Source organism: Parasteatoda tepidariorum, chromosome 2, assembly GCF_982258835.1.
Source record: "Parasteatoda tepidariorum strain Cologne lab strain chromosome 2, Ptep-v5.0, whole genome shotgun sequence".
Taxonomy (NCBI): domain Eukaryota; kingdom Metazoa; phylum Arthropoda; class Arachnida; order Araneae; family Theridiidae; genus Parasteatoda; species Parasteatoda tepidariorum.
The window spans coordinates 76,191,071-76,217,735 of NC_141756.1; the positions used below are offsets into that span (position 1 = coordinate 76,191,071).

At 27.5% G+C, this 26,665-nt stretch overlaps 1 protein-coding gene across 5 annotated transcripts in view; it reads right to left on the reverse strand.

The window, feature by feature from the left end:
* LOC107437455 (neural cell adhesion molecule 1-A) overlaps positions 1-26,665 on the reverse strand; it is a 425,122-nt gene that overhangs the window by 45,127 nt on the left and 353,330 nt on the right. For 2 of the 5 annotated variants that reach the window (XM_087157544.1, XM_071177694.2), the window contains 2 exons: positions 16,268-16,597; positions 2,819-2,926 (listed from right to left, as the gene is read on the reverse strand). In XM_087157544.1, coding sequence (XP_087013670.1) covers positions 2,819-2,926; positions 16,268-16,597 — 438 coding nt within the window. Of the gene's footprint in view, positions 1-2,815; positions 2,927-16,267; positions 16,598-26,665 lie in introns of all 5 variants that reach the window. The other 3 variants (XM_043057060.3, XM_071177696.2, XM_071177695.2) reach the window with 3 other exon arrangements.

Genomic DNA, 26,665 nt, shown 5'->3' on the forward strand with positions numbered 1-26,665 from the left:
TAATTTAAATTATTTTTCTATGTACTAATCCATATCGTGCAAATCCGCGGCTAAAATTATCTGCAAAACAGGCAATTTATGTTTCTCTTTTCTATTTTATACTTTTTCTTAAATAAACATCTATCTTCTAAAACTATTTATGATCAATTTTTTAAAATTATCCAGTATAATATTACCTTGCGCACATCCATTTCGGGCCCATCCTTGGTAACTAACAAATCAAAACTCAGAATAACAAATCACTTCAACAGTGCAGTAAGAACGACACTTTATAACCCTCTTGTTACACTCAATTTGCGCTTTTGTTTTCATCTTTTGTTTTCATATTTTGTAATCTGGCAATCTTTCTGCGAAAACATTTTTAAATCATTCTTCAAAAATATCCGTCCATGTAAGTTGAACTGATTTTGCTGCTCGCTTTATAGTCTCCCCTTTTTAATGTTTTTTCTTTTTATTTTATTTTATTATCTGTTTTTACATGTTATTTTTACTTATTTGTACTTTTTGTGATCTATTTAATTTGTTGTTATTTTTTAAAAATTTTTTTTGAGTGCTCCTCACACTATTGTATTAATTTATTTAGCTTTGGCTTTATTGATACAATATCAGAAAGCACTCTGTTTTGCGGATATAATCGTGTGGGCTGAAGAAAAGATTATATCCCTTTTTTTCCGGTTTTTTAATTAACATTTCATGATTTTTTTTTTTTTTTTTTTAATTTTTTAATTATTTATTATTATTTTTAATAAACTGTTGTTTTTTTTTTTTACTTATTATTTCCCCCCCCCCTTTTTCATATGTCTATTATTTTTCTTTGTTTTATTCTTCGTTATGAACTTATATATATATATATATATATATATATATATATATATATATATATATATATATATATACATAAATTTATCTAGAATGCACATAAACAGGATGTTACAAAACTAATGGTTACTACTGCTAGTGATGATAACATTTACTAAAACAAACAACTTTTTTCATATAGTGAAAATTGAAGGGATAGATAGATAGGCAACAGCTTAATAAAAATAGCGAGTTCAAAAAAGACAATAAATAAAGAACAAAGTTATTCTACTGTATAGGCCCAAATACTAGTTTCACATCTGCTTAGAGATACACGTAGAAGCAGGAAAATTCCCGACCTTACTTGAATGTTAACATCTGCGACAACGTTAACATTTGCGTCAACTAATTCAATGAAACGATTGCCTAATTTTGTTTGATGAAGTCATATCATTTCTAAGGCACCACTGATTGCTATTTCCAATAAAAAGAGAATATGGGAATTTTGTTATATAGCTGCCACTTTCAGACACCTGAATGATGGATTCATTTATAACATTTCCCCACTACAGCAAAATGGTCTTTTCTCGGTTTAATATTTATTTTTCGACTGAATTTTCGAATTTCGACTGATATTTATTTTTCGATTGCATGATAGGAGTTATTTGAGTTGAAAAATTCCATCCCCTGAAAGGGTTGTGTGATCTTTAGTTTTGTAGCTTCCATTATTTCTAATGGTATGGGTTTTGGTAGAGATTTGATAAACACATTAACCTAAACATACGAAAAGTCAAACGAACTTAGACATGCGAGTTGACAAAACTGTATGAATACCATATAAAGAATAGCGTTGAAAAATACTGATCATTTTTACATCACCGCAGCAGTTAATACAGATCATATCAATTTTAATAGTATCGAGTAGAATTTTGTTTCACGAAATAAATCAATTTTGTTGTATTTAATTTCCATGATGTTTGTCTGCATGCAGCTATGTGAGTGATTAAAATAATTGAGCTTTAACATTAAGGATTGAAATCAAGCCATTATGATCCACTGACACACATCATAAAAAAAGAAAAATATATATATTTTGTGCAAAACAAAGCATCTTTTTTAAGCATAGGAAGATCAAGGTGGAAGAACGATATATGTCCATGAAAAATGACTCTGAGAAAATCGAATTACAAGTGCTGACTGATATTGTTTTACCCAAAACGGTCAACCTTCACTGTGAAATAACTTTCGGGAAACAAATTTTTCAGAGCATTGATTTGTAAAAAACTTAGTAATCATAAAAATGCTGCAGGTGGGGATTTAATCGTCTTTTTTATGAAAAATGGTACATAAACACCCTCTGATCTTCATGTAATTTATTACACCAGAACCAAAAATAATAACGAAGAAACAAATTATCCAAATTGCTACCAAATACACAAAATCACTTGAAAAACAAATGACCAACGATGTGAGAAATCAATTAAAGATAAGCAACAAAGGAAAAAAATGATTGGCACAGTCCTGTTTAGAAAAATTAAGGATATTTATTCTCATTAGGCTTAAAGATTAGCTGTAACACTTGTAGACCGATTACGCTGGTAACTGATGCAAGCTATGAAAATTGGTTTTAAAATAACCATCATCTGTATAAACATCATGTCAATGTCAAATGACGCAACCAACAGGCATCGTTAGAATTATTTAGTGGAAATGGCTTGACATGCAGCGAAAAACACGTTTTGTCTTTTTTTTCAATGAGCAACGCCATATGAGATAATATTTACATCAAACAAACTTCCTAACTAACCTTGAAACTTGGTTTGCATAAAAACTCGTTTCCTTAGCATATTACATCAAACATCTTTAGACATCCAGTGTTAAAATTAAAAGGAAACAAAATTAAATAATTGAAAAGCCATGTATTTTTACAAATTATATTCAATAAATTGTGTGGCAAACATTAAAGCTAAAAGCTGCGAACAGAAAACAAGCAAACATAAATATTACGAGATCTTACCACCTTCAGCTTCACATATGAGAGAGACATAGGACCCTTCATCGTACGGTCCTATAACATCTCGAAGTCGTTGACCATGTTCATCCATGATTATCACTTCTCGAACGGGAACTAAAAGAAAAGAACAAAGTTAACTAAATTAAAAATGTGATTTTATGGAAAAACAATACTTTTCTTATACATTTTTCACTAAAAAAATTTGTTAATAAAATTATGATGGATTTCAACGTTAACTGGAACTAAATAAAGTGCTTACAAAGAACTTGCAGTAAGAAAAAAAATATATTACCACAATTCAGAAATCGATGCTTTGCAAACTTCTTTAACGAGACCACAATAAATCATTTAAATTCTTAAAAGGTCATTTTTATATTTTTAAATATTTTATATGTCTTTTTAACTTATCTAATTTTTTCGTACATATAATGTAATGTAATGTTTCAAGAATATCATGCATGAGTAGTTTAAAACAAATGGAGGAAAAAAAAACTAAGCACTGCCTGACTTTACATTAAATAAATTTAAGTTTTCATAAAAACTAATATATTTCTTTACATACGTTTAAAATATGTGAAATTTATTTTAAATCTCAAGGCCAGTTAAAGATAAACACGAATTTAAAATATTTTAAAATAACCAGTCATCATAATGCACTACTCCACAATAATGGAGGAGAAACTTTCAGTTTTCTCGCAAAATACTAAGCGGATTATTGACTAACTTTAGAGGAGTTTAAGTCATGTGATTTTTCGTACTTACTCCTTGGAAGTTAAAGGGACCTGCAGTAAATTACGAGGAACGACCTACGCTAGAAAATATAGCAATAAGCTTGTAACTTGTATCAATTACTTTAATTATTATTTACAATAATTTTATAAAATTTCGGATACCTTACTTTATTGTTTAAGGAAATACAGACATATTTATAAAAGTAAATTTTTCTTGTGTTTTTTGCCATTTTAGGGGTTTTTCATAAATTTAATTTTGTACTGTTAAAAAGGTGACTTTAAAAAAATACACCGACATTAAGGGGAATCATCCCCTCTTAGATTATATTTTATTTCACATCTTTTCTTTCCTTATACCACCACTTTTCATTGTCAGGACAATTATTGTAGGATGTTATAATTTATTATTGAATTTTTGCTTTAGAATAAAAACAAAATTTAAAAGAGAACACCCTATTATTTACAGATTTCTCTAAGAAATTGCAAAAACTACCTATTAAATTGCTAGAAAATTTTAAACTTTTCGAAATATTCAAATTCGATTTTTTCATTATTTATCAAATACTGTAAAATTATAAAATGATTTATCACGATAAAATTATGAAAAAAATATTATTTCACTTATATGCAATATAAGAGAACTACTAAAAATGCTTATATCCTGCACAAATTTTTTTAATTTTTTTTTTAACTAAGTATTGCTCCCAAAAGTTTGTTTAATTTTATTGAGCATTTTGAAAGTTATAGCAGTAGGACGCTAGGCAAAAAATTTATTTTCAAATAAAAATGTTTAGATATCCTTAATATTTAAGCCAGGTGTACGAAATTTTATACAGTTATTGTAAATAACAACCAAAATAATCGGTATTCGTGACAAGATTACAGATCGGTATTCGTGACAAGATTACAGATCGGTATTCGTGACAAGATTACAGATCGGTATTCGTGACAAGATTACAGATCGGTATTCGTGACAAGATTACAGATCGGTATTCGTAACAAGATATTTTCTAGCATAGGTTTTTCAAAAAAACTCGTTCTCGTTCGTAATTTATGGCAGGTCCCGCGAACCTCTGATAGCCTTAAAATTTATTTTGTAACATTAATAACAATGCTTTATTTTTTTCCTAAAATTCTCAACAGTTGTAAGTGAGATATAAAATGACATAATATTGATTTTATATCAATTGATTATCAATCATTATCATTTGATTTACTGCAGCTTCCTCTAGATATTCCTGTTTCAATTTGACAATTATGCTATCGATAACGTACGTATAAATTTAAATATTCTTCAATTAAGCTCACATAAGGAAATCATATTTACAATTATATCTTCATAATTACTTTGCTAGATTTTTACACACGAAGTTTGAGGCTTTGTTTATTTAGTAAAGAAGTACGTGTACATATACACCGAAGAGCCATTACATTATGACCACCCTCTATCTATAACAATGGACTCGGTCAGGCTTTCCTGGTTTCTTGCCTGGAACAACGTTTTCATGGGACACATTAGGATCCATAATCCTCATAGAACAATCCCTGACGTCTGTAAGCTATTTGAACATAGTTGCAGACCAGGTTCACCCATTCATGGCAACAGTTTTTCCTGCGGGGGAAGGAGTTTACCTACAGGATAATGCACTATGTTATAAGGGTCTAATCGTCGAGGAATATTCCAGTGACTTTCAAGTCATGTCTTGGCCCCCAAATTCACCTGACCTTAATCCAATTGAACATTTATGGTCCTACTTGGAAAACCGAATTCCTGCTGCCACGATACCCACTCGCTATGTGAGGGAATTGCTGGACCAGTTGGCGAGCGCTTGGTACCAGATACCTCAGACTACCTATCAGCACCTTGTGGAATCAATGCCACGGCGGGTGCTAGCAGTTTTGAGGGCTGAAGGTGGTCCTACATGTTATTAGCAGGGTGGTCATAATGTAATGGCTTGTCGGTGTATATTAAAACAATATAAACCAACGAAATTCAATTTGGAAAAAACACAAAAAAATAATTGAAAGTGTAATATTAAAAATTTTATGCGCTAAGAATATTTGGTATTATATAAAAATTGGAGAGACATTTCTTGACATTTTTTACCCCTTAGGTAATTTTTGCTATTCCTTAACACATACTCCCTCTCAAAAGTTAACACTTTACTTTTTGAATTCATATTCTTATATATTTATCATTATTTGAATTCATTAATTTCATTAAAAAAGCTATATCAATATTTATTTGAATTTTTTTAAAGAATTATATCATGCGCTAAATTATATTTTGTTTATGCTACAACATATGATAAAACATATGTTATACTAAATTCTACAAAATGTGCTAGAATGTTTTATTATATACTCTACAAAATGGGATAGAATGGTATACTAAATGCTAAAAATTGTACTGCAATTTTATATTATATAATACAAAATGTGTTAGAATGAAATTTGCTACAAATCATGATATGATGATTCCTTATATTTATGAAGTGGGAAACGCAAATCAAATAATCTATTCTTACTAAGAATTAACTAGTCTATCAAAGTCTTTAGAAATTTTTTTCACTAAAACTATGCCTTTGCCATTCTAATTGAGAGCAAGCTTTTTTGTAAACTAGTCCCCCCTCCAAAAAAATTGAATGGAAAGACCTATGTCCTAATTATGGTTCCGCTTTTAAATTGATACTTAAAACTGCGCTGGAAACGCATGTATAAATTTAAATATTTTTCAATTATATTTTTTGCAATTTTCAATAAACAGTAAAATAATTGATATAGTTATTCTTTTTTACAATTAATTATAATATGTAAATTATCTTTTTGATACTAAAAACTTATTTGTATTTAATATATTTTGTATATCTCAGCATATTAAAAAACATTTTACTCATGGCAATAAATATTAATTCCCATTCTATTTTACAAATGCACCTCTTGTTATGGACTGAAATACATAATGGTATAATTAAAATTATGCACTTATAAATTCAAAAAAATATTTAAGAAATCCAGAATGCGTCGATGCCCCTCAAACATAGCTTTCAAAAATAAGCAAATTTAAAATTTTTTTGAAATCGTTAAATAAAATTAGGCACAATTAGGAGTAAAATTTTTTTTTTCAACTACAGAACTATTTCAATTCACTAAAAAAAGCAACAAACTTACAAGACATTTTTAAAAAAACTGTGAAGTATGTTTGAACGATTGGTGACAAAAGTGTTACATATATTTGAAAAGTAAGGTTGTGCTAATCATTTAACTTCAAAATAATGCACTACAAAAGTATAATTTTTTTTAAATTTAAAAAAAAAAATTATTTAGTTTTTAATTTTTAATTTAATTTAATTTTAAATTAATAATTAATTTAATTTTTTAATTTAAATTTAAAAATAATTTTAAAATAAATTTAAAGTAGTATGCAGGTTTTATGTAATACATCTTTGGAAGAAATTTGTTCTTACAGTTGAGGTTTTGCATATAAGCCTGAAATATACAATGCAATTTTCAAAGCACATTGTTGCGCTTTCTAACACTGGATATAGAGGATATACCCTGGATATATACAAGATAAACTGACAACTTATATTGAACACTCATTTGATATATTTAATCGAGTTTGTTTTTAAAAAAGACTAATATATTCTTGATAGATTAAAATTAATGATCTGCAGTTAATTGAATTTTTAGACATAAATATTAAAGCTCAATATAAAAAAAATACAGTTTGGAATATTAAAAAAACATCTTACGTAAGAACACAAAGAAATATGATTCTAATTAAAGTAAATATATTCAAACAATTGAACCAGTAACTCTAGATCAAGAGTATAAAAAATATAAGCAAATATTAAGTAGGGTAGACAAAAAGTAAAAATCATTTAATGGAGTAGATGAAATATGTATTAGTATGATTAGCGCAAAAACTCTTTTAATGTATTTAATCTTCCATTTCCAACTTTTAACGATTTTGATAACAAAATGTAATTTTCAAGATTCATTCTAAGCAGAGCAATAATGTATAAAAAGCAGACTTTATTTTTAAAAAAATATAAGTTTAATGCCAGAAAATAAATTAAACATGAACTTAACCAAAATTATTTGGTTTTCAATGGTTACACTTCGTTTTAACACATTTGCCAGCACTTGGATAAGATATATTGGTTCTAAAATTAGTGACAGAAATTTTTCTGGTAAGAGAAATGAAGCGCTTAAAAAAGTAAAATAACCGCGTTAAAGTCACCTTGTTTAATATCCAAAATCAATGCTAAAGCCATTTATTATGGTCATTAAAAACAAAAGAGTAGAACGTAGTCCTCTTAGAGTTCAAAGTGGATGAAGTTACGACGTGTTAAATGAAAACATTAACACGTCATATATATATATATATATATATATATATATATATATATATATATATATATATATATATATATATATATATATATATATATATATATATATATATATATATATATATATATATATATATATATATATATATATATATATATATATATATATATATATATATATATATATATATATGACATGGAAAATGAAGATTAAGGAAAATAAAAGAAGAATATTAATAAAATAAAATATTTTTAAATTAATATTTAAAGAAAAATTGATTTTTTTTAAATATTGAAAAGTCGGTAAACACAAAATATTCTGTAACTCTCATAGTAGTGTAAGTTTGATTCTACTGTTTGCAGCAACCTTCATTACAAAGCATAGCCAGGCTTATAAATGATTGCGAACAAAACATGCAAGCTTCAAGCAATAATAAATTTAACCATGCTAATTTACTTACTGAGAAGTTCATATTAAATTTGCATGAACAACACGCTTATATCAAGATTAACTTTGCCTTTACAAAACAAAACAAGGCTAGATAAAACTACTGAAATCTTGAATAAGTGATCATTCGCTAATAAATAGTAGAAAATGGCAAACTGAAGACAAATTCAACAGTACAAAGTTTATTTTAGATTCTATGATCATCATTGAAACAAGGTTTATTTGTGCAGGTTTTTACTTACTTTCTTTAACATTTTAAAAATGAAGCTTTGGCTGACAATTAAGTTTTCAACACAAACAAAATGTTGATTGCAAGAGCAAAGAGTCATAAGAGCAAGATTAGAATAAAAAAATGGCAAAATGATTTTTTTTGAGATTTTTTTGCATGGCATATATTCAATCTTTAAGGAAACAAGCTTGACATACTAATATTTTTACACAAATTAAAACTTTAATATGCAGAAATAAAAATAAAGTTTCCTGCTTTCTGGGTTAAAAATTATTCCGCACTAAGTCTTATTGTGCAATGAATATAAATTTTTTTCTTCAAAAAATTTAAGTTTAATGCCTGGAAACTAAATTAAACTTATCCAAGGGTAGAGAAAACCATCATCAATGGCAAACTTTTGTTTTAACTCTTTTGTCAGAGTTAAGGTTGGACATGTTGTTTCTGAAATTAGCAACAAAATAGCTATTTTTTCTCAAGAGGATTCGAAGGAACGTCTTAAACAAACACAAAAAAAGAAGTAAAATAACCAGCGTGAAGTATTTCTTGTTTCCTATCAAAATCAATGCTCAGGTCATTTATTATGGTCAGGACGGATAAAAGAGCGAACCATAATCCTCCACGAGTTCAAAGTGGATGAAGTTTCGACGTGTTTATTGGAAACGTAGTACTTTATCCGATATTGCATTGTGAGGGAAAATGAAAAACTCGCGACATTTTCTTTCGAAAGTCTGCGACCTTTTTCTTTTCTTTTTTTGAGAAATTCTTGTCTCAAAGGAAAGATTTTTATAAGATAGTCTTTAATGATAAAATAAATCAGCAGTCGATAGATTTTTAGCAACACTCAAACTATTGAAATTGAATAACTAATAATTGTTTATATTACAACTACTTGATGTATCTAACAAAGTTGCCTTATATACAATACTATTATTATTATTTATTTTAAAAATTTTATTTCTTAGATTCCGGGAAATTATTAAACTTTGTACATGCACTTATAATCATTTTAGTTGTAAAAGATTAGAAAATAACTACCAGAAAGAAAAAAATATTTACTGAAATAAGACATCGTTATTTTCAATATTTTGCTCTCCCAAAAAAATTAGTTTTCTTTTTGCTTTACCATGAGAGAGTTATGAATTGTAGAGAAATTTCAGTATGTCGTTGAATTAGTTCTTTCTTAGGAGAGTTCCTAATTAGTTTCCCATTTTTTATTTCTCAATATTTTTTTCTTAAGTGAATGGCGAAAAGATTTCTTATAAAATTATTGAACTGCACGAAAAACGACTGCCGATAAAACTAAAGTATATGCCATTATTTAGTATTGTTTTGTTTACATGGTTTATATGGTTATAATGGCTTAAGAGAAACTCTGGTTTTGGAAATTATCGTTCTTATTACCGGACATTTAGTCAAATGGAAGTTAAAAGTGAATTTTATCGAATAAATAGTTATTATGCCATGCTCTAAGGTACAGTAATGAAATTACAAAATTTCAGTGCATTTACCAAATTTTATCACACATTATAAACCATATTTTTCTGCTAATTTTTCAGAAACGTGGTAAATTTAACCACATTTTAGTAGATGTTCGTCACATTTTTTTCTCTAAGTGTATGTTTTAAATATATCATAAAAATGCCAAATTATGATTCAAATACATTTGGTCAGTACTTAATTATTCAGGATTGTGCGAACAAATATTTAAACAATGTCTTCAAGCTTTAAAACTAAATTATGAGTAAAGACAAGTTTAGTATTTAATATTTTTGGTGAAGTAAAAGAATCTATCGCAATTTTTTTACACAAATCCTAAGTTATGATGAACATAATAGATTCAACGATAACTTTTTTCTATAGAAATTTTTAGAGCCACAAACAATACAGTTATTATCTTCGATGTTCGATTTTTTTTTAAGGACGAAATGTCGAATTCTCTTTATTATTTTGAGTACTTTGTGTAGTTTGCAATTTTCACGAGCACGTTTCTATTTAAATAATAATTCTACAGTAAGTTTTGAGCCATGATAGCTCAGGAATTAGGGAGTTCGTCTTCCAATGAGGTGATCCTAATTCAAATCCCAGCTAGATCGACGAATTCTGCATCCGGCTTGCAGAGACCACGGTGCTGATGTAAAATATACTAAGTGGTTGACAGATCAAGGTTGAAATAGCCTTGCCGTCAGACTAACCGTGGGAAGTTTTCGTGGTTTTCCTCTCCATGTAACACAAATGCGGGCTAGTTCCATCAAAAAGTCTTCCTCGAAGACAAATTTCTCCCAATACTTGATCTAGAAGTTCCATAATCTTCTGGATTGGGCTGAAAATTCCAATTTTATGAAGTTGAATGTCAGTAGTCGTAAACCCAAAAATTTGGGTCTGCTTTTTAATGACGGTTATAAAGTAAAATAGTACAATCTAAAATTAAAATTAACTTTATTTATATATATTTAGAAATTTACATTTCTTAAGCATACTGTTTACTAAAGAAATTTTTTTTTTGTGGACATTATTTTATTATTGAGAATTAAATTTTCCAGGAAGAAAACGACGTCTTAGATTTCTTGTTGACAACATATTTTGAAAGTAAATGTTTTGTTTATTTTTAAAATTTCGCTTAATAATATTTTCGTTTTGTCCTTATCTATTCACTTCAATTTTGAGTGTCGATAAAATAAATATTTTTTTTTCTTAATAGGTGGTAACTAAAGTTTCTTTCTTTATGTGCATTTCAGGATACAAAAAAAAATGATATTCATCTGACCCAGCTTTATCAAAAAAAAAAAATGCACGCATTCATTTAGGGAATTGAACGTTTTCTCTTGGCGGAGGAAATGTTGCGGAATATTTTTGTCCTGGCGATCGATATCCCGAAATGTATATCTTCGCATTACTTTGGCGACTGCTTGGAGCCAAATTTTAGTTTGATGAAAGAACTCAAACTTTCGTTTCCTTTTTTAAACAGTTGCGCTAATTTTTCAAACTCTCTGGGTCATTTATTTTTTCAAACGATCGTTAGCAAAACTTTTTAGGGGAATATAAATGTTTTAAGCCGCACTCGCTGATTAGCCTTCAGAGTCTTTGTTTCTATTATCAGCAAAGCTTTCGAATATTTTTTTATTCAAATCTACAGAGAATGTTCGGAAATGTTTAAGCGTCATTGAATTGTTTTATGTAAATGAATTAGATCATATATATTTTTTAAAAAAAATATACCGCATGTTTTTGAAAGATTAAGGTTTTACGAAAATTTGAGATGATAGATATAATATATCTGATATTAAGTTTTTCTTGAAATGTAAAGTGTTAAAAATGAAACGCTGACTTAATGTAGTTTTTCACTAATATTAAAACATGGGTAAGAAATAAATTGCATGTTTTGTTTCATATTACTTAAATTTACTTTTAAACAACATCGTAGAAAATGAGCATCCATAATATCTATTTTTATATTCCTTGTTCATAAAAAAAGTCTCATAATAAGTTACCAAATTATCCGATCCGAGGTAAAATCAGCAAAGTTTGCGAATTATTTTGCATACTGATATTTTGTAGTGCGTATGCATGCGAAATACATTTTTCAAGTTATATTAACAAGAATGCTTTGTTATAATTCTTAAATAAGTAAAAATAATTACTTATACAAATTAATCATATGTAATTACTTGTACACATTATTGCACTTTAATGGTACAATGCCAAAAATTAAATAAAAGGGAGGAAAGAAAAAAAAAGAAAAAAAAATAATAACAAACAACTAAAAAAAAAAGAAAAGAAAAGGGATAAAAATTGTTTTAAAAAAATCCGGAAAATAAAAGATTGCGGATATAATCTTTTTTGCGGATATAATCGTGTGGGCTGACGAAAAGATTATATCTTAAATTTTCCAGATTTTTTAAAAAACATTTTATCCTTTTTTTTCCAGTTGTTTGTTATTTTTTTTCTTTCTCCCCCGTTTTTCATATGTCTGTAAATTTCTTTTCTTTCATCTTCATTTTGAACTTATTTAATGAGTTCTGCTTATTTGCAGCTTACTCTCAGTAAATGAAACTTATCGTTTTTCTCAATTTTCTTCGTGTTTTTGTTGTATATATATATATATATATATATATATATATATATATATATATATATATATATATATATATATTTCAAATAAAATGTTGTTCACTAACTAAATGCTAATCTCAATGATTTAGATTAATAACCCCTATATTATGTGTCAATTAGTTACTGATAACTTAATTTTTGCATTCTCTTAAGAAATTCCAAGACATGGTGACATACGCAAAAGGTAAAATTAACGTAAAGAAACCTGAATGCTCGATCGCTTTCTTAATTAAACAATCGGCATCATATTTCCCGGATTGTGGGAATCCCCCATATTTTTTTAGTCAAAAATCCAAATTTGCCGAAAAGAAAGGCATATTTAACGGCATATAAAAAACGTTGCTGTGCATGATTCTTTAACTTAATTAATTGTTAGCGCTAATTAATTATTTTAAGTGAGATTGCCTCTTTGAACCATTATGATCGGCGCATAGTTCACTAAAATCGGATCATTAGAACAAAAGCTATTCAGGGTAATATGTTTTTTTTTAATTTCAATATTTTCTGCACTGCACATAAGTTGCTATAAATATGTAAAAATGGGTGTCTTCCACTTTCTATCATTTAGGATGAACAAAGGATCCGTTGTTTTATCTTAATTAACTGATACTTTTAAATTAACCGCTTCGAAACACAAGCTTTACGAAAAAATTAAAATAAAGCAAACGTCACAATTTTACGTTTTTAAAAAACCAGCATTATTGTTTTAAAAGGAATAAAAATAACGTTAATTCGTTGAAAATAGAAAAAAAGGTAATTAAACTTAGTAATAAAAAATAAAATTGTGAAAAAAACCCTTTCTCTTAGTTTGATAATACAAAACGAATAAAAAGATATAAGGCAGAGTTCCGTAATATTATTTCTTCCCACATACTGATTTTTTCTTCTTTTTCTTAAAAGAAAGCTAAAAAAGAGCCTTAAAAAGCGAGCAAAGGAGTAATTATGGCAACCTAGGTAAATGAGATTAGCCGATTAAGGCCAGCTGTCAGTAAAACAAGACATCATTTTGAGTTCTAGGTGCGCCTGGGAATAAAAAGACGAAAGATGTCGTGAGGAAATCTCATTTATTTATAAGTTTTTCTAACTTTTCCGATTTGCCATCTTATTATTCATAGCATAATTCTTTTAAGGGATTATTTATTCGTACTTCAAAATTTGAGATAAATACAAGGGTTGCTTTAATAACTGTAGTTTGTCAAATTTTAAAAGACCATTAAATGCTTTAATTGTTAAATAATGCGTGATTGTGATTAATAATATGCGAGCATTTATTACAAAAGTTTTCTTCCATTTGTTTCATTTTACAGCATTTTTAATTGAAAAATTTAGCACTGTGAAGAAGAAAAAAAATTTGTATTATTTTTTTTAGAAATATTGTGATGAGTTGTCACCATTTTGTTCGAACGATTCTCATTGACTGTGCTAGCAGATGAATAATTTATGACGATCCCTGATAAATTATATAAAAACATATTTAATTCGATAAGTAAGACATAAAAATAGATTACATTCCAAATCATGCATATTATACTCATAGCCGTAAATTCACGAAGCGACTGCTTTCTTATCAAATGTATCCATGATGTTCTAAACAATCACCAGATCACAAAAAGCCTATTTCGCACCTCTGACTTGAATCACTTTCTATTTTTTAAAAACCAAAACAAGCTGTAGTGGTTCTTTACAAATGTAATAGAGTTACAACTTAAATTAGAAATAAATTAAGGTGACAATGTAAAAAAAAATAATAGCATCTCGTATACCGTAACCATGCGTCTGAGAACCATACACTATATATATATTCAAAATGCATAAATTATTTTTAAATAATAAGTTATTTAGCATTCATTCATTATGATTAGTTTAAATCGAATTTAAAAAAAATAGAACAAATTAAATTCTAAAATATATTAATGTATTTATTTCCGTTAATTTAATGAAAGAATGTAAATGCACTTAGCACATGAAAAATATTTTGAAAATTAATCTCCTCTTTATCTATTTAATAGCATCATATTAATGATTTAAACAAATTATTTATCTAGTGAATCATGAAAAAATTCATTTTAACTTTTAGGTACTCTTAAGTTCTGTGTACAAAATATCAAATACAATAATACAAACCCATCTTTATCCTACAATACCATTTAACATTTATTTATACTGAAATAACCGTCTTTGGCGTCCAGTTTAGTCTCTTTTCAAAATTGTCTTGTAGTACATTACTGTTTTTGGCTACTAATATAGCACGTTCACTGAGCCACCTAAGATAAGATTTTTGTAATTCCATGTGATATTTTGGAAAATGTTGCGAAAAAGTTCATCTATGGTTGAAATAATTTTAGTCTGTTGGTCTGTTAGTCTGTAATTAAGTCTGTTGGCAGTGCAATGCTCAGGGTGGTAATATCTATTGAACGTTCGGTTGATGCACATGGTGCGCAATTTGAGTCTCAATTGTTCCAAGAACTTTCAAAATTACTTATCTTTAAAAGAAATAAAACTACTGCATATCACCCACGAGCTAATTTCTGTGTAGAACGTTGGCATGGTACTTTGAATGCAATCGTTCCACAAAAATCCAAGCTTAACAAAGTCACGCAAAGTTTCGCACAACCTTGCGAAATGATTGTCAAACCACTTCAGCAGAACTCTTGTAAGAGTAAAATATAAAACTTCCTTATGATTTTTTCGCAAATTCAAACATTGAAGTGCAATCAGAATTCCTTAAGAATTTAAAAAGCACTATAGAAAAATTAAAACATCCTATTTCATCATCAGTTAAAGCAGAAACCATTTATATTCAAATATATGAAAACTTGCTCACAAGTATTTGCCTTTACGGACACTGTTCTAAATAGTTTGCAACAACCATTTTATGAACCATATATTGTTTTAAAGAGAATCGACTCTGAATAGAATAAAGCCCTATTTTTCGGACATGTCAACATACTTCAGAAACAACCTGTACTGGTTGAAAATAATTTCGAGCCTGTTTCATCGTCTACAAGTTCTAAAACCACAACAGAGCAAGGCAATGGAAACAAAAGAGTGAAGCTTGTTATTCCACCCCAAGTGACTAGATCTGGATTCACAGTACGCATTCCAGCATGTTAGACATGAAGTTCTTCATCGTCCGAGTCCATCGTCCACTATGGGGAAAGTACTGTGGTGTGCAAGGTCAGAAAATTGACTGTGTATATATATATATATATATATAATTTTGGTGATGATGGATTTGTCTTTCTCACCTAATTTTTGTATTTCTTCATTTTACTTTTATTATATTTTCGCGTAAATTATTTTGGTAAATGTTTGATTTATTTTAACAAGTATTTTCATCTCGAGTCACTTACTCAGAAGAAAAGAATTTTTAGGGAATATTCAATTATTTGTTATCTCATGGCAATTTTTCTGTCCAAAAATTGGAAGCTAACACTATAGCTTTAACGCATGTGATTACATCATACTTATCAATGACGTATATGATTGCATCATAGTTATTTTTCAATGTTTACTGATTCCAACACCAATTAAAGATTATTACCGTTAAAACTCCCTAAATAGTTTTATTTAACTTACCGATAACATGTAAACGGACAAACTGCGTCAAAGTCCTCGATCTTTTAAATTCTATTCTACATTTGTATACCCCATCATCTTCAGCATGTACCGGATTCAAATCTAAAGTAGGTGGATCAGCACTCATGTCAAAGTTGGCGCGTGCTCCAAGCTCTGTTGAGGGAAAATGTCTAGCTTTTTCTAGGGAACCTTTTCTGGCATCCAAGGTGTAGATTGGTGCCTTTGTCTCACCCTTGTACCACAGAATAAGAGTCACAGAATCTTCAGGTTCGGAGAGGTTGCAAGGCAAGGAGGCACGTCGGCCGGCAACGGCCCACAATTCCGGCATAGCTGCAACGAGAGAATAATATTAGTCTGCAGCAACGCCTCCTTGCCATGCAAAAAATTTAGAAAGAACTAATTAATTTTGAAACATGCCATTATGATTTAAGACCGAAAAAGGAAAATGTTGGCTATAAATTTAAAGAATTAAATCTATTTTGATCATTATTTTTATTTATTAAAATGCTATAGTCAAAAAAGTTGTAAGAATTTTTCTCAAGGTTTTTTTATGCGAATTCGCTTTCAAATTTTGAAATTTAATACCTTCCTCAAGTGCAAATATTAATGTTTGTTTGGAAAATAAGGATCTTGCTTCATTAAAATGTAAAGCTTTATAAGGTTTGCCAAATTTACTATAGTTTTGTTCATTATTTTACTCCTTAATTGACATTAATCTTTCGATAAAGCTTTTTTACTTTATTAATTTACTCAAATAATTTTTACCTTTTCGTTAGATGATTCAAGTATTTAATTAAAGTCCTGTTATTTATCAAGGACTTTTTTGCGCAGCACAAAAAGCGTTTGGCAGTTGAAAAAACTTAATATTTAAAATAAAATGATGAATAATTAGGTGTTATAAAATATTGTCTACATGCGTCTCTTTAGATGAAAATTGGTTTTAAAAAGCTTTTAATTATTTTAGGTTCTTGGCGTTATCTTTTGAACTATTCGTCTTCCATATTATTTTAAAGTAAAAAAATATTTATTCAAAAGAATGTTTAAAGCAATAAATCAAATTAGTTTTCTTCCACATGGTAGAAATTTCCGTATTAAATTTCGGTAAAAATTACCGATATTACGGAATTTCTTACGTTAAATTCCCTTTTATTGAAACATGTTACGGAACAAAAAATCTGATATAATTAAAACAAATTATGGTGTAATATTTCTATAGTAAAAATAGATTTTACAGACACCCAAAGTGTCTGTACTTTTTAACTAAATTTTATTCGACACTTTTTACAGTGTACTCTTTACAATACACTAAACTTTAATAACAAAGTTTAATAATTTAAAATAGTTAATAAAGCAATATTTTTTTTTATATAATTAATTTCAACAAAAATAAATGCACACACCAGGAGCCCTGATTAGCATTTAAACGTTAAAAAAGAGAAAAAACCTTATGCGATGAAAAATTAATTAAAAATGCATTATTAATTTAAAAACTTCAAATTTTGTTTGTCAGAAGAAGCACATGTAAATAGAAAGACTATTATTACGAAACGTATAAGTTCCATAGTGCATTTGAACTGAGTTTGTTGTTTATTAATGGGATTTTGATAGCGTTTTCATTTTCTCTTTGAATATTAATTTGTAATTCTTAACCAGCACATACTTCTGATTTCCTTTCACCAAATATTTTAAAAATATCTATTAAAGTTGGTAATTATAGAACACCTTGTAAATTGGACGAATTCAGTAACATGTAGCTTCCCATGGCCACTGTGGGTATTGTATTTGTCCATTATTTGATATTCTCTGGTATTAATCAGTATTAATTTAAATGCTGCGTGGAATGTAAATCTACATCAGTGATTTTTTTCAATGTTTCGAAATAATTTGAATACTTCAAAACAAAACAAAGAATAATTTTAAAGGGACTTAAAGTCCCAACTTAAAGTCCCTTTAACTTAAAGTCCCGTCTTAAAGTCCCAAAAATTTGAATGATTGAAAATTAGATAAAAAATTTAAAGTTAAAATAATATGCCGAATGAACTGAGTTGGGGTCAGGAAACTGGCCTTGCATCAGAACGGTTATGGGTTCAAATCACGGACAAAAAATGAATGTTCTATCTTTCTGGTGGTATTATCTTTCCTTACTGTGGGAGCAAAGTTCGCCCACCTAATATAGTGCCTCTGAAAGAGTAGCCAATATTAGCGCCCTAATACACCTCAATTGACGAATGTCAACCCAGGTGGGAATTGGAAAAATAAAAGTTTAAAATAAAAAAGCTGTAAATACTGTAGCAGCTAAAAAATAATCCCAAGAAACTGAAGCGGTAAGATATTATAAGATTAAATACTTAATTGGCTTCAAAAATACAGTCAAAAATACAAAAATTCATAAAAAGAAAATAACAGTCCACATGTTTCAAGCGCTTCAAAAATAGGCACCCATTTTCAAGACTTACCAGACGTAAATGACAAGTCACATGTCTAACACGTGTTGAAAACAGTCGCTTTTGAGGTGCTTGAAACATATCGACTGTTATTTCCCTTTTATATATTTTGAAGCAAGTTAAGTATTGAATCAGGTACTATAACCATTATAAATGCTAAATTGTTTTTTTTTATTTCATATCACATTAGGGATTTTAAGCCATACAAATTGGTTTTTTATTTAAATATGATGAAATAATGTTTGAAGTTGAGATTCGTATAAAAAAGTATAAATTTACACTTCTTTTTCACATAAAAAGCTCAAGTGGTCTTCATTTAAATTTAAGTTGAGTCATGTGTGATTATAATAAGTTATAATTTAATTGTAGCAAATAAATATAAACCAAATAAATATAAACCAAATAAGAATTTAATATTTTCACTTCAATAAAGCCATTGAAAGAAAATAAATCTTTATATTTTCTTTTAATGACATGATTTATTTTATTGACTACAATTCTAAAATTCTAGTTATAATATTTATTTTTGAAATCTAATTAACGTTGAGGAACATGCAGTTGTGTTTCGAGAAGAAAATTTTTGATTTGAACACGTGAATAAATTTCTTTCTCGTGTAAATTTCAAAAACACGAAGTTTTTTGACATAAAATTGAATAATACACGATTATTGTAGCAAAGAAGCATACAATGTTTGAAACTGTCGTTGGAACTAAGAATTTGCCAACTGATATAAATTTGAAAATTCCTGCCCTAGAATTCAGCTGCATGATCCAAGCTGGATTCTTGCTACATCGAAGTTATAAGTTAGAATATTGTTTTAATACACCTTGAGCTCACATAGAATCATTTGCTATGCATACTGATAAGAATTTTAAGTACAACATGAAATATTATTCTTGACTACGTGCTCCCATGAGCAGATTTTAAACACCTTCCCACTAAATAAATAGAGAAATAGATAATATAGAGACTCGTTGTCGTTATTAATTTAATTACCAAAACATGCAGGGAATTTAATTCACTGCTGTGCTTTACGAGAAATCCTCAATCGATTCGCGAGTGTGGAGAATTTCAAGCTATTGAATGGCAGCAGTCTTTATTGTTGAGCTGGTGAATACTTAATCGAACTCCATAAGCAAATGCTTGAGATAGTCATCTATTTCAGTAATGCAACTAGAAACAACAGAAATGCATTGATGAAATCAACTTAGGATTTTAATGCTGCATCGTTTTATATTTCAAACGTTTCATTAGAATTGAAACATTTTAGTCTATAGAAGGACTATATTGATAGAATCAATGTAGGATTTGAACATATCGTTTCAGTTTTTAAAAGTTTTGTTAGAATTGAAACGTTTTAGTCTACAACAGCATTATATTGATGAAATCAATTTAAGACTTGAATATATCGTTTTAAATTTCAAACGTTTCATTAGAATTGAAACATTTTAGTCTACAACAGCATTATATTGATGGAATCAATTGAGGATTTGAATATATCATTTTAAATTTCAAACGTTTCATTAAAATTGAAACGTTATAGTCTACAGCAGCACTATATTGATGGAATCAATTTGGAATTTGAATATATCATTTTAATTTTTAGAAGTTTTGTTAGAATTGAAACGTTTTAGTCCACAACAGCATTATATTGATGGAATCAATTTAGGATTTGAATATATCGTTTTTAATTTCGAACGTTTCATTAGAATTGAAACATTTTAGTCTAGAGCAGCACTATACTGATGGAATGAATTCAGGATTTGAATATATCGTTTCAATTTTCAATTAGAATTGTTCATTAGAATTAAAACGTTTTAATTCAAAATAGTGATTTTCAAATTTTAATGATAAAGTCGTCAATTTTTCAAAGAATAGAAATGTATATTTCCTGGACGATTCATGAAAAAGTTTCATAAAGTCATTTTATTGGTATTTTTCGTTTAGTTTTAGCAAATTGTATCACAAGACTTAAATCATTGATAGAGGACTAATTTTAAGCTAATTTAATTTAATTTTATTAAATACACACTTGAATATATTGCAAAGTTAGCGTTGGACGTTTGTTTTTAATTTGTTGCAAGTTGAATTTATAAAGATAGTTTATTTATAATATTTTGACTATGAACTATATTTGTTAAAAATAAAAGCTACTTATTTTTGCGGTGTTTAAAATTTACTTACACCAAAACTTACGCTAGATTTTGTATCAGGGAACTGCAGTGGTTTCTAATTTATTTTTTTAAATTGTTATAAAGTTAGACTGTGATTGGTTTAGCAAATATTCTGAATCTTTGATCGCATTTAAGGACTAATTTTTAACAAATTAGATTTCAAGACAATTGTTTTATCTTTGTTCTATTTCGGAAAAATTTCATTAATTTACACAATTTTCAAACTTTCAAATTTTGCCGAAATCTTGGTCTTATTTGGCAAAAAAGTTCTATATTCAAGTCTTTAATTTTTGATAGTATTTACAGAAAATGGAAGAAGAAAAACTAACGAGAAAAAATTTATAGAAACAAATAGAAAATAAAATAGAAAAAGTAAAATTGAATTTAATAGAATTTTTTTTAAAAAAATAAACAGAAACGGGATATCATCTAGTGCAAAGTTTTAATCCTTTTTATTTAGTGAAAATTTTAAATTGTTTTTTTTAAATACTTGCTCTTTAATGAGTATTTTACAGACAATGATATTAAATATTTAAAAAAAATCAAATTCACAGAAAAAATTATTTTTTTATTTACGGCATTAGAAAACCTAATATGTCACTGGGTTCTGATTCATAAAAATATAATTTTTTTATAATTGTATTATAATTAGTTTTCACTGAGATGAATAAAAAAAAATTGAAAAAAAAATGTCAAAAAAAGTACTTAACAAAACCAGGATAAAATACGCGTAAATCAAAATACAATATAATAGTCAATAAATTTACAATGATTTACAAAAAAATAAGGCGTTAAAGTGAGGTTGAAATTCAAGTTTCAGATGTTCGATATTATGGTAAGACACAAAAGGGTAAAATTAAAGTGTATTTATTAAACAATAAGGTACATATATATATATATATATATATATATATATATATTATTCAAATATAAATTATTTCTATATGCATCAAGAGGCTAAACTTATATTCAGTACTCCAGAAAATTATTAAATGCTAATAAAAACATTTAATTAGCATAACTCAGAATGCGTGGGTTATAAAATTTAATTTCTCTATTGAAAAGAATAATGATTGTCTGTATATCATTAAAATATATAATACCAAAGTATAGGATCTTTTTTATAGAAAAATCAATATTTTAAAGGCAGAGAAATGAAAAAAAAAGAAATTCAAAAAATAAATATTCCTTTACGCTTCAGAATTTTCAATCGATAAAGCAATATGTAGCATGGAGAAGTGAAACAGAATATTTTTTTTTTATTCTGGTTCTGATAGTTCGCTACTTTTTCCTTATTTTTTATTTTAAAATGCCGTAATGTTTGTTAAGATTTTTTTTCTGATTGATTAGATTAGAAAAAAAAAATATCCTTCAAACTTAAAAATTCAGGTCTATGAAAATATTTCAGAGTATTAAAAGGAAGTGTGTCTGATGATGTAAACTAACTCAACGTTCGAGAACATTAACTTCTGGCTGGGAAGATTTTTGAAAAATTCGAAGTAAACTATAAAAATTACGAATCAAAATAAGATATTAATGTTCGGCACTTATATATGGAAATGTCGGCATTTAAGGTATAAGATGCTGATTACTTTCACAGTTGGTAGCGGACAACTAATGAATGAGCAACACATAAAAAATCGTAAACCAATCAGAAAAAAAACATAATTCCAAAAATTTCCTTTTACAGTTCAGTGCTGAAATACTAATGTGTTTAACAATTTTCTTTTATTTTAATAAGTTATTTAAAACTAATAGACGCCACTTTGCTAGCATTACTAACCGCTGATAATTCACTACCTTGAAGCAATTGATCTTGCAGTTTGTTTGTGTAAAATCAAACTTTCTGTATTTTATTTTCAATTTTCTAAAAAAAAAATATGATAAAAAAGTTGGTCCGTAATTTTGAACAGTACTATTAGAAGTAACGAATTGTAACTATGCAACAAATTCCCCCCCCCCTTTATTTTACGCTAAAAATGTTTCAATACTTTAAAATACATATTTTGTATTTCATAGCAGATAAGTTGAAATTTTTTCTCGGAATTGAAATAGCATCGAAACAGTTTCATCGCATTTACATTACATTATAAGAAAACATTACTATTCCTTGCTAGATGCAAGTTAACACCTACAAAAATAAAAAAAATAATCCTCTAATTTTATTTTAATGCAATTTACTTACTGAAATTTCCGAGAATTTTAAACTTTGCAAGAGGGTAATAAGCTCAACAAACTTGACTACTTGACATTTCATTTGACTACGCCTATGATAAGAATAATGATACAATAATAATCAGTAGTAGCCACAAATTAATTTAAGAATTTAAGAAATATAATTTTGGATTTTCTGAAGAAAAATTATCAGCATTATTTTAAATAGGTAGAAAAAGAATAGAAAAGAAAACTGTGTCCAATTTTAGGTGTTTTTTGATTGCATTAATTGTGAACTGTAACTTCATGAAAAGAAAATATGTTTCTATTATCCACTTTGTCGTTCAGCAAGGAAATAATTTATCCTTTTTTTATAAAAAAAGGTCTTTTTTGAACATGTTATTAAATACTTTATTCAATGCATTTTTTTCAAGAAGGTAATTTGTATATGTGATATACGTTTCTTATGCAGGCATCAATTTATATGCACTTGTGCATTTTTACAATTTATTTTTAAATATCCCGCCTTAATGCTTTCTTTAAAAAGATGATATGGCTTATTTCTATAAGTAACAATTAAATCATAACTTATTATAATCAGATACAATTCAACTTAAAAAAATAAACCCATTTATGCTATTTATGTTAAAAAAGTAATGATTTTTTTTTCTTTTAAGTTGCTAGAATATCATTATTAAACTTCAAACATTCTTTCCTCTTTTTCAAATAAAACCAAATAGGTTGTCCTAACCTCACATTACATAGTTTTCTATTTTTTCTCTGCCATCACATTGCATTAGGCTTACACGTGTTGGAATTTTTATAGAACTTGGCACCATTTTGTAAATTAGTTTATACAGCAGTCAAAAGATGGCGTTAAAACCACCTTTGAAGTGATCCACCTTGGAAGTTAACAAAGGCTGTTACTTGACAACTTCCATTTCTTTTTTGTCAGCGTTATACATAGGATTAATGTAGCTGAAAAAATAGCTTTTTTTTTAGCTTCCACCCTTTCTTTTTATTTGCTAACTCTTCCTTTGTTACACTATCTGTCATTTTAATACCGCTCTTAAAAAATGAAAACGACATAAAAAGTGACATGAAAAAGATGTTCATAATTTCTTTAGAATAGAAAAAAGACATATAAATATAGAAGAACAGCACATTTTGTGAATTTGTTCGAAACTAAAGACAGTTTTTCTTTCTTTTCTATAATCATGATCCGAGAGCCAAAGACAGAATGACTTAAGAATTCAAATATACAGTTTGATAATGCATATAAGATATCTAATGGAAAAGGGATTGATAAATAATTGTTATTAACTCGAGGATTTCTCCTATAAGCACGTCCATTACTTTGGTAGATTTATTGCTTGAATACATTGGAAATATTCCAGTAGCATATTTTAGAATTCAATTTTTTCGTGGAAAAATGAGTAAAAGATTCTTTTATAATAATGTTTTTAACTTAAGTTTTCGAAGAAATATTTTAAGCAATAAGTTATCAGAAAGGAAAAAAAAGTTAAAGCAAATTATTGGAAAAAAGCAATTACTTTATTCAATTTTAAGAAGAAAAAAACTATGCTTTTTACTTTCTAATATACACGAAATCAATATTTTTCTGTAAAATTGCGGCGTATACTTTCACAAAATTGAATTTATAAAATAGATATGATTGAAGAAACTTTAATTTGAGCAATTGAGCTAAAAAAATGAAATCTATTTAAAGCATCTAAAAATTTATTTATTGAAATATGCATAAAAAATTTAAAAAAAATATTTTTTAAGAAGCGTACAGTTAACTAAAAAATTGATGAAAGGAAATAACCTTTTTTTTTTTTTTTAGAAATCTATAAACTTCAGAGTGAAATCGTAAAATCTTGCAGCTGCATTTATTAGATTGCTTAAAGAATGTAAATATAACGTTATAAAAAATTAATGGACCAAATTCTCCTAGTTACCGCAAGACTATTTCAAATTAGATATGGAAATTAAAAAATACACATTATCAATTTGCTAGATACAAGTAGTAATTGATAAAACTTTGAATGAATCAAAAGCACCATCTAAAATTTTTACTATATTATGTATTCAAGTACTATACTCAATTTTACTATATTCAATTTTTACTATATTATGTATTTCACGAAATCAACATTAAAAATATTTTTGCCTGATTTGCCTAAATAATCCTAGAAATTCATAAAATTTGGAAACACTATCTAAAACTTCAAAAAATTGTCTATTCTCGAACTATTTGAGATTTTAAGAATGAGCAAAAAATGTGGTTAAATCACTACATAAATGGGCGTACTATTGTTTCATTCCATGCCTTCCGCAATGTGTAAACACAAAATGACAGTAGAGAAAAGTAAGACGACAAACATGTTAGGAAAAGAAAAAAAAGTGGTTTAACTAGCAGTGGAAAGGGGACTATTATGCTCGCGAAAAAAAAAAAAAAAAAAGAAGGGAGATACCTTTTCACACCTGTTTCCTATGTTCTTTCTTGTATTTTCTGATCAAATTTTTTCCCTGCTGGTTAAGCTATATTATTTTAAATTGCAATGTGCTTGACTCCTTATTTTTCTACTGTTCTTTTGTGTTTAGACAGAGAGAAAAGCTTTTGGTAAAAGAATGAAAGCTGTAGTATGTTATGTGCCTTTATTTTACTTTAACATCTGTATTCAATGGAAAAGGAATAAAGAAGTAATTAATGGAAAATTTAACAAAGATTTTTTTCTAGTCATTTAAAAATTAAAACATATTCTGACATTACCTGAAAATCAGAAAAAAACTACATTATTACGCAAATGTTTTTTATCTGCTGTAATTTGTAAAAATGCTTTTTTTTAAAACTAATATTTTTAAAAATTAATCTGAAATGTAGTGAAGTCATATGAAATTTCGAAAAGAGAGAGCCTGTCTGCTTTTCTTTCAGATAGTTTAAAAATCTGCTAAATTCAGAGACAATAATAATGTAAAATAGAAGTTATTCATGATTATAGCCAAAGGTTATATGAAAAGATAAGAAGAAAAATATCATTTCAATAGTATTAACTAGTTATTACTGAATGCTAATAAAAAACGTCGTTTCTTGATAATGCAAATAAATAAATAATTTGCAGAAAAACTGCATTCTAATTAAACATAAAAAGTAAACATTGAAGTTAACATCGAGAAATCAACTAATATGAAACAAAAGCTGTCCTGCCTTTTTCTATTTGAAAAAAAAGTAAACATCTGTAAAATTTGAAGACATTATATAAATTTCAACAAAATATAAAATTTCGCAACATTAAAAAAAAAGTTTTCTCACAACTGTGTTTAAATTTGTTATCAACTGTTATGTACAGAAAAATTTAACCCGTGTTAATTTTTAAAAATTTTTTTTAATATTAGCATTAAGTAACGTAGAACCAGTTGAAAAGTTCAGGAGAAAAATCCTACCTTAAACTTTATAGATTAGTTTTAGCTGAAAACATATTTATGTAATCTTAAATAACTGAGAATCTTAAACAAACAAAAAAAATCTTAGAAATATACGACATATTAAAATATTTACTGACTGTAAATAAATAACATGGTATTTAAAAAAAAAAAAAAATTAAGAATTTTCTTCTAGACA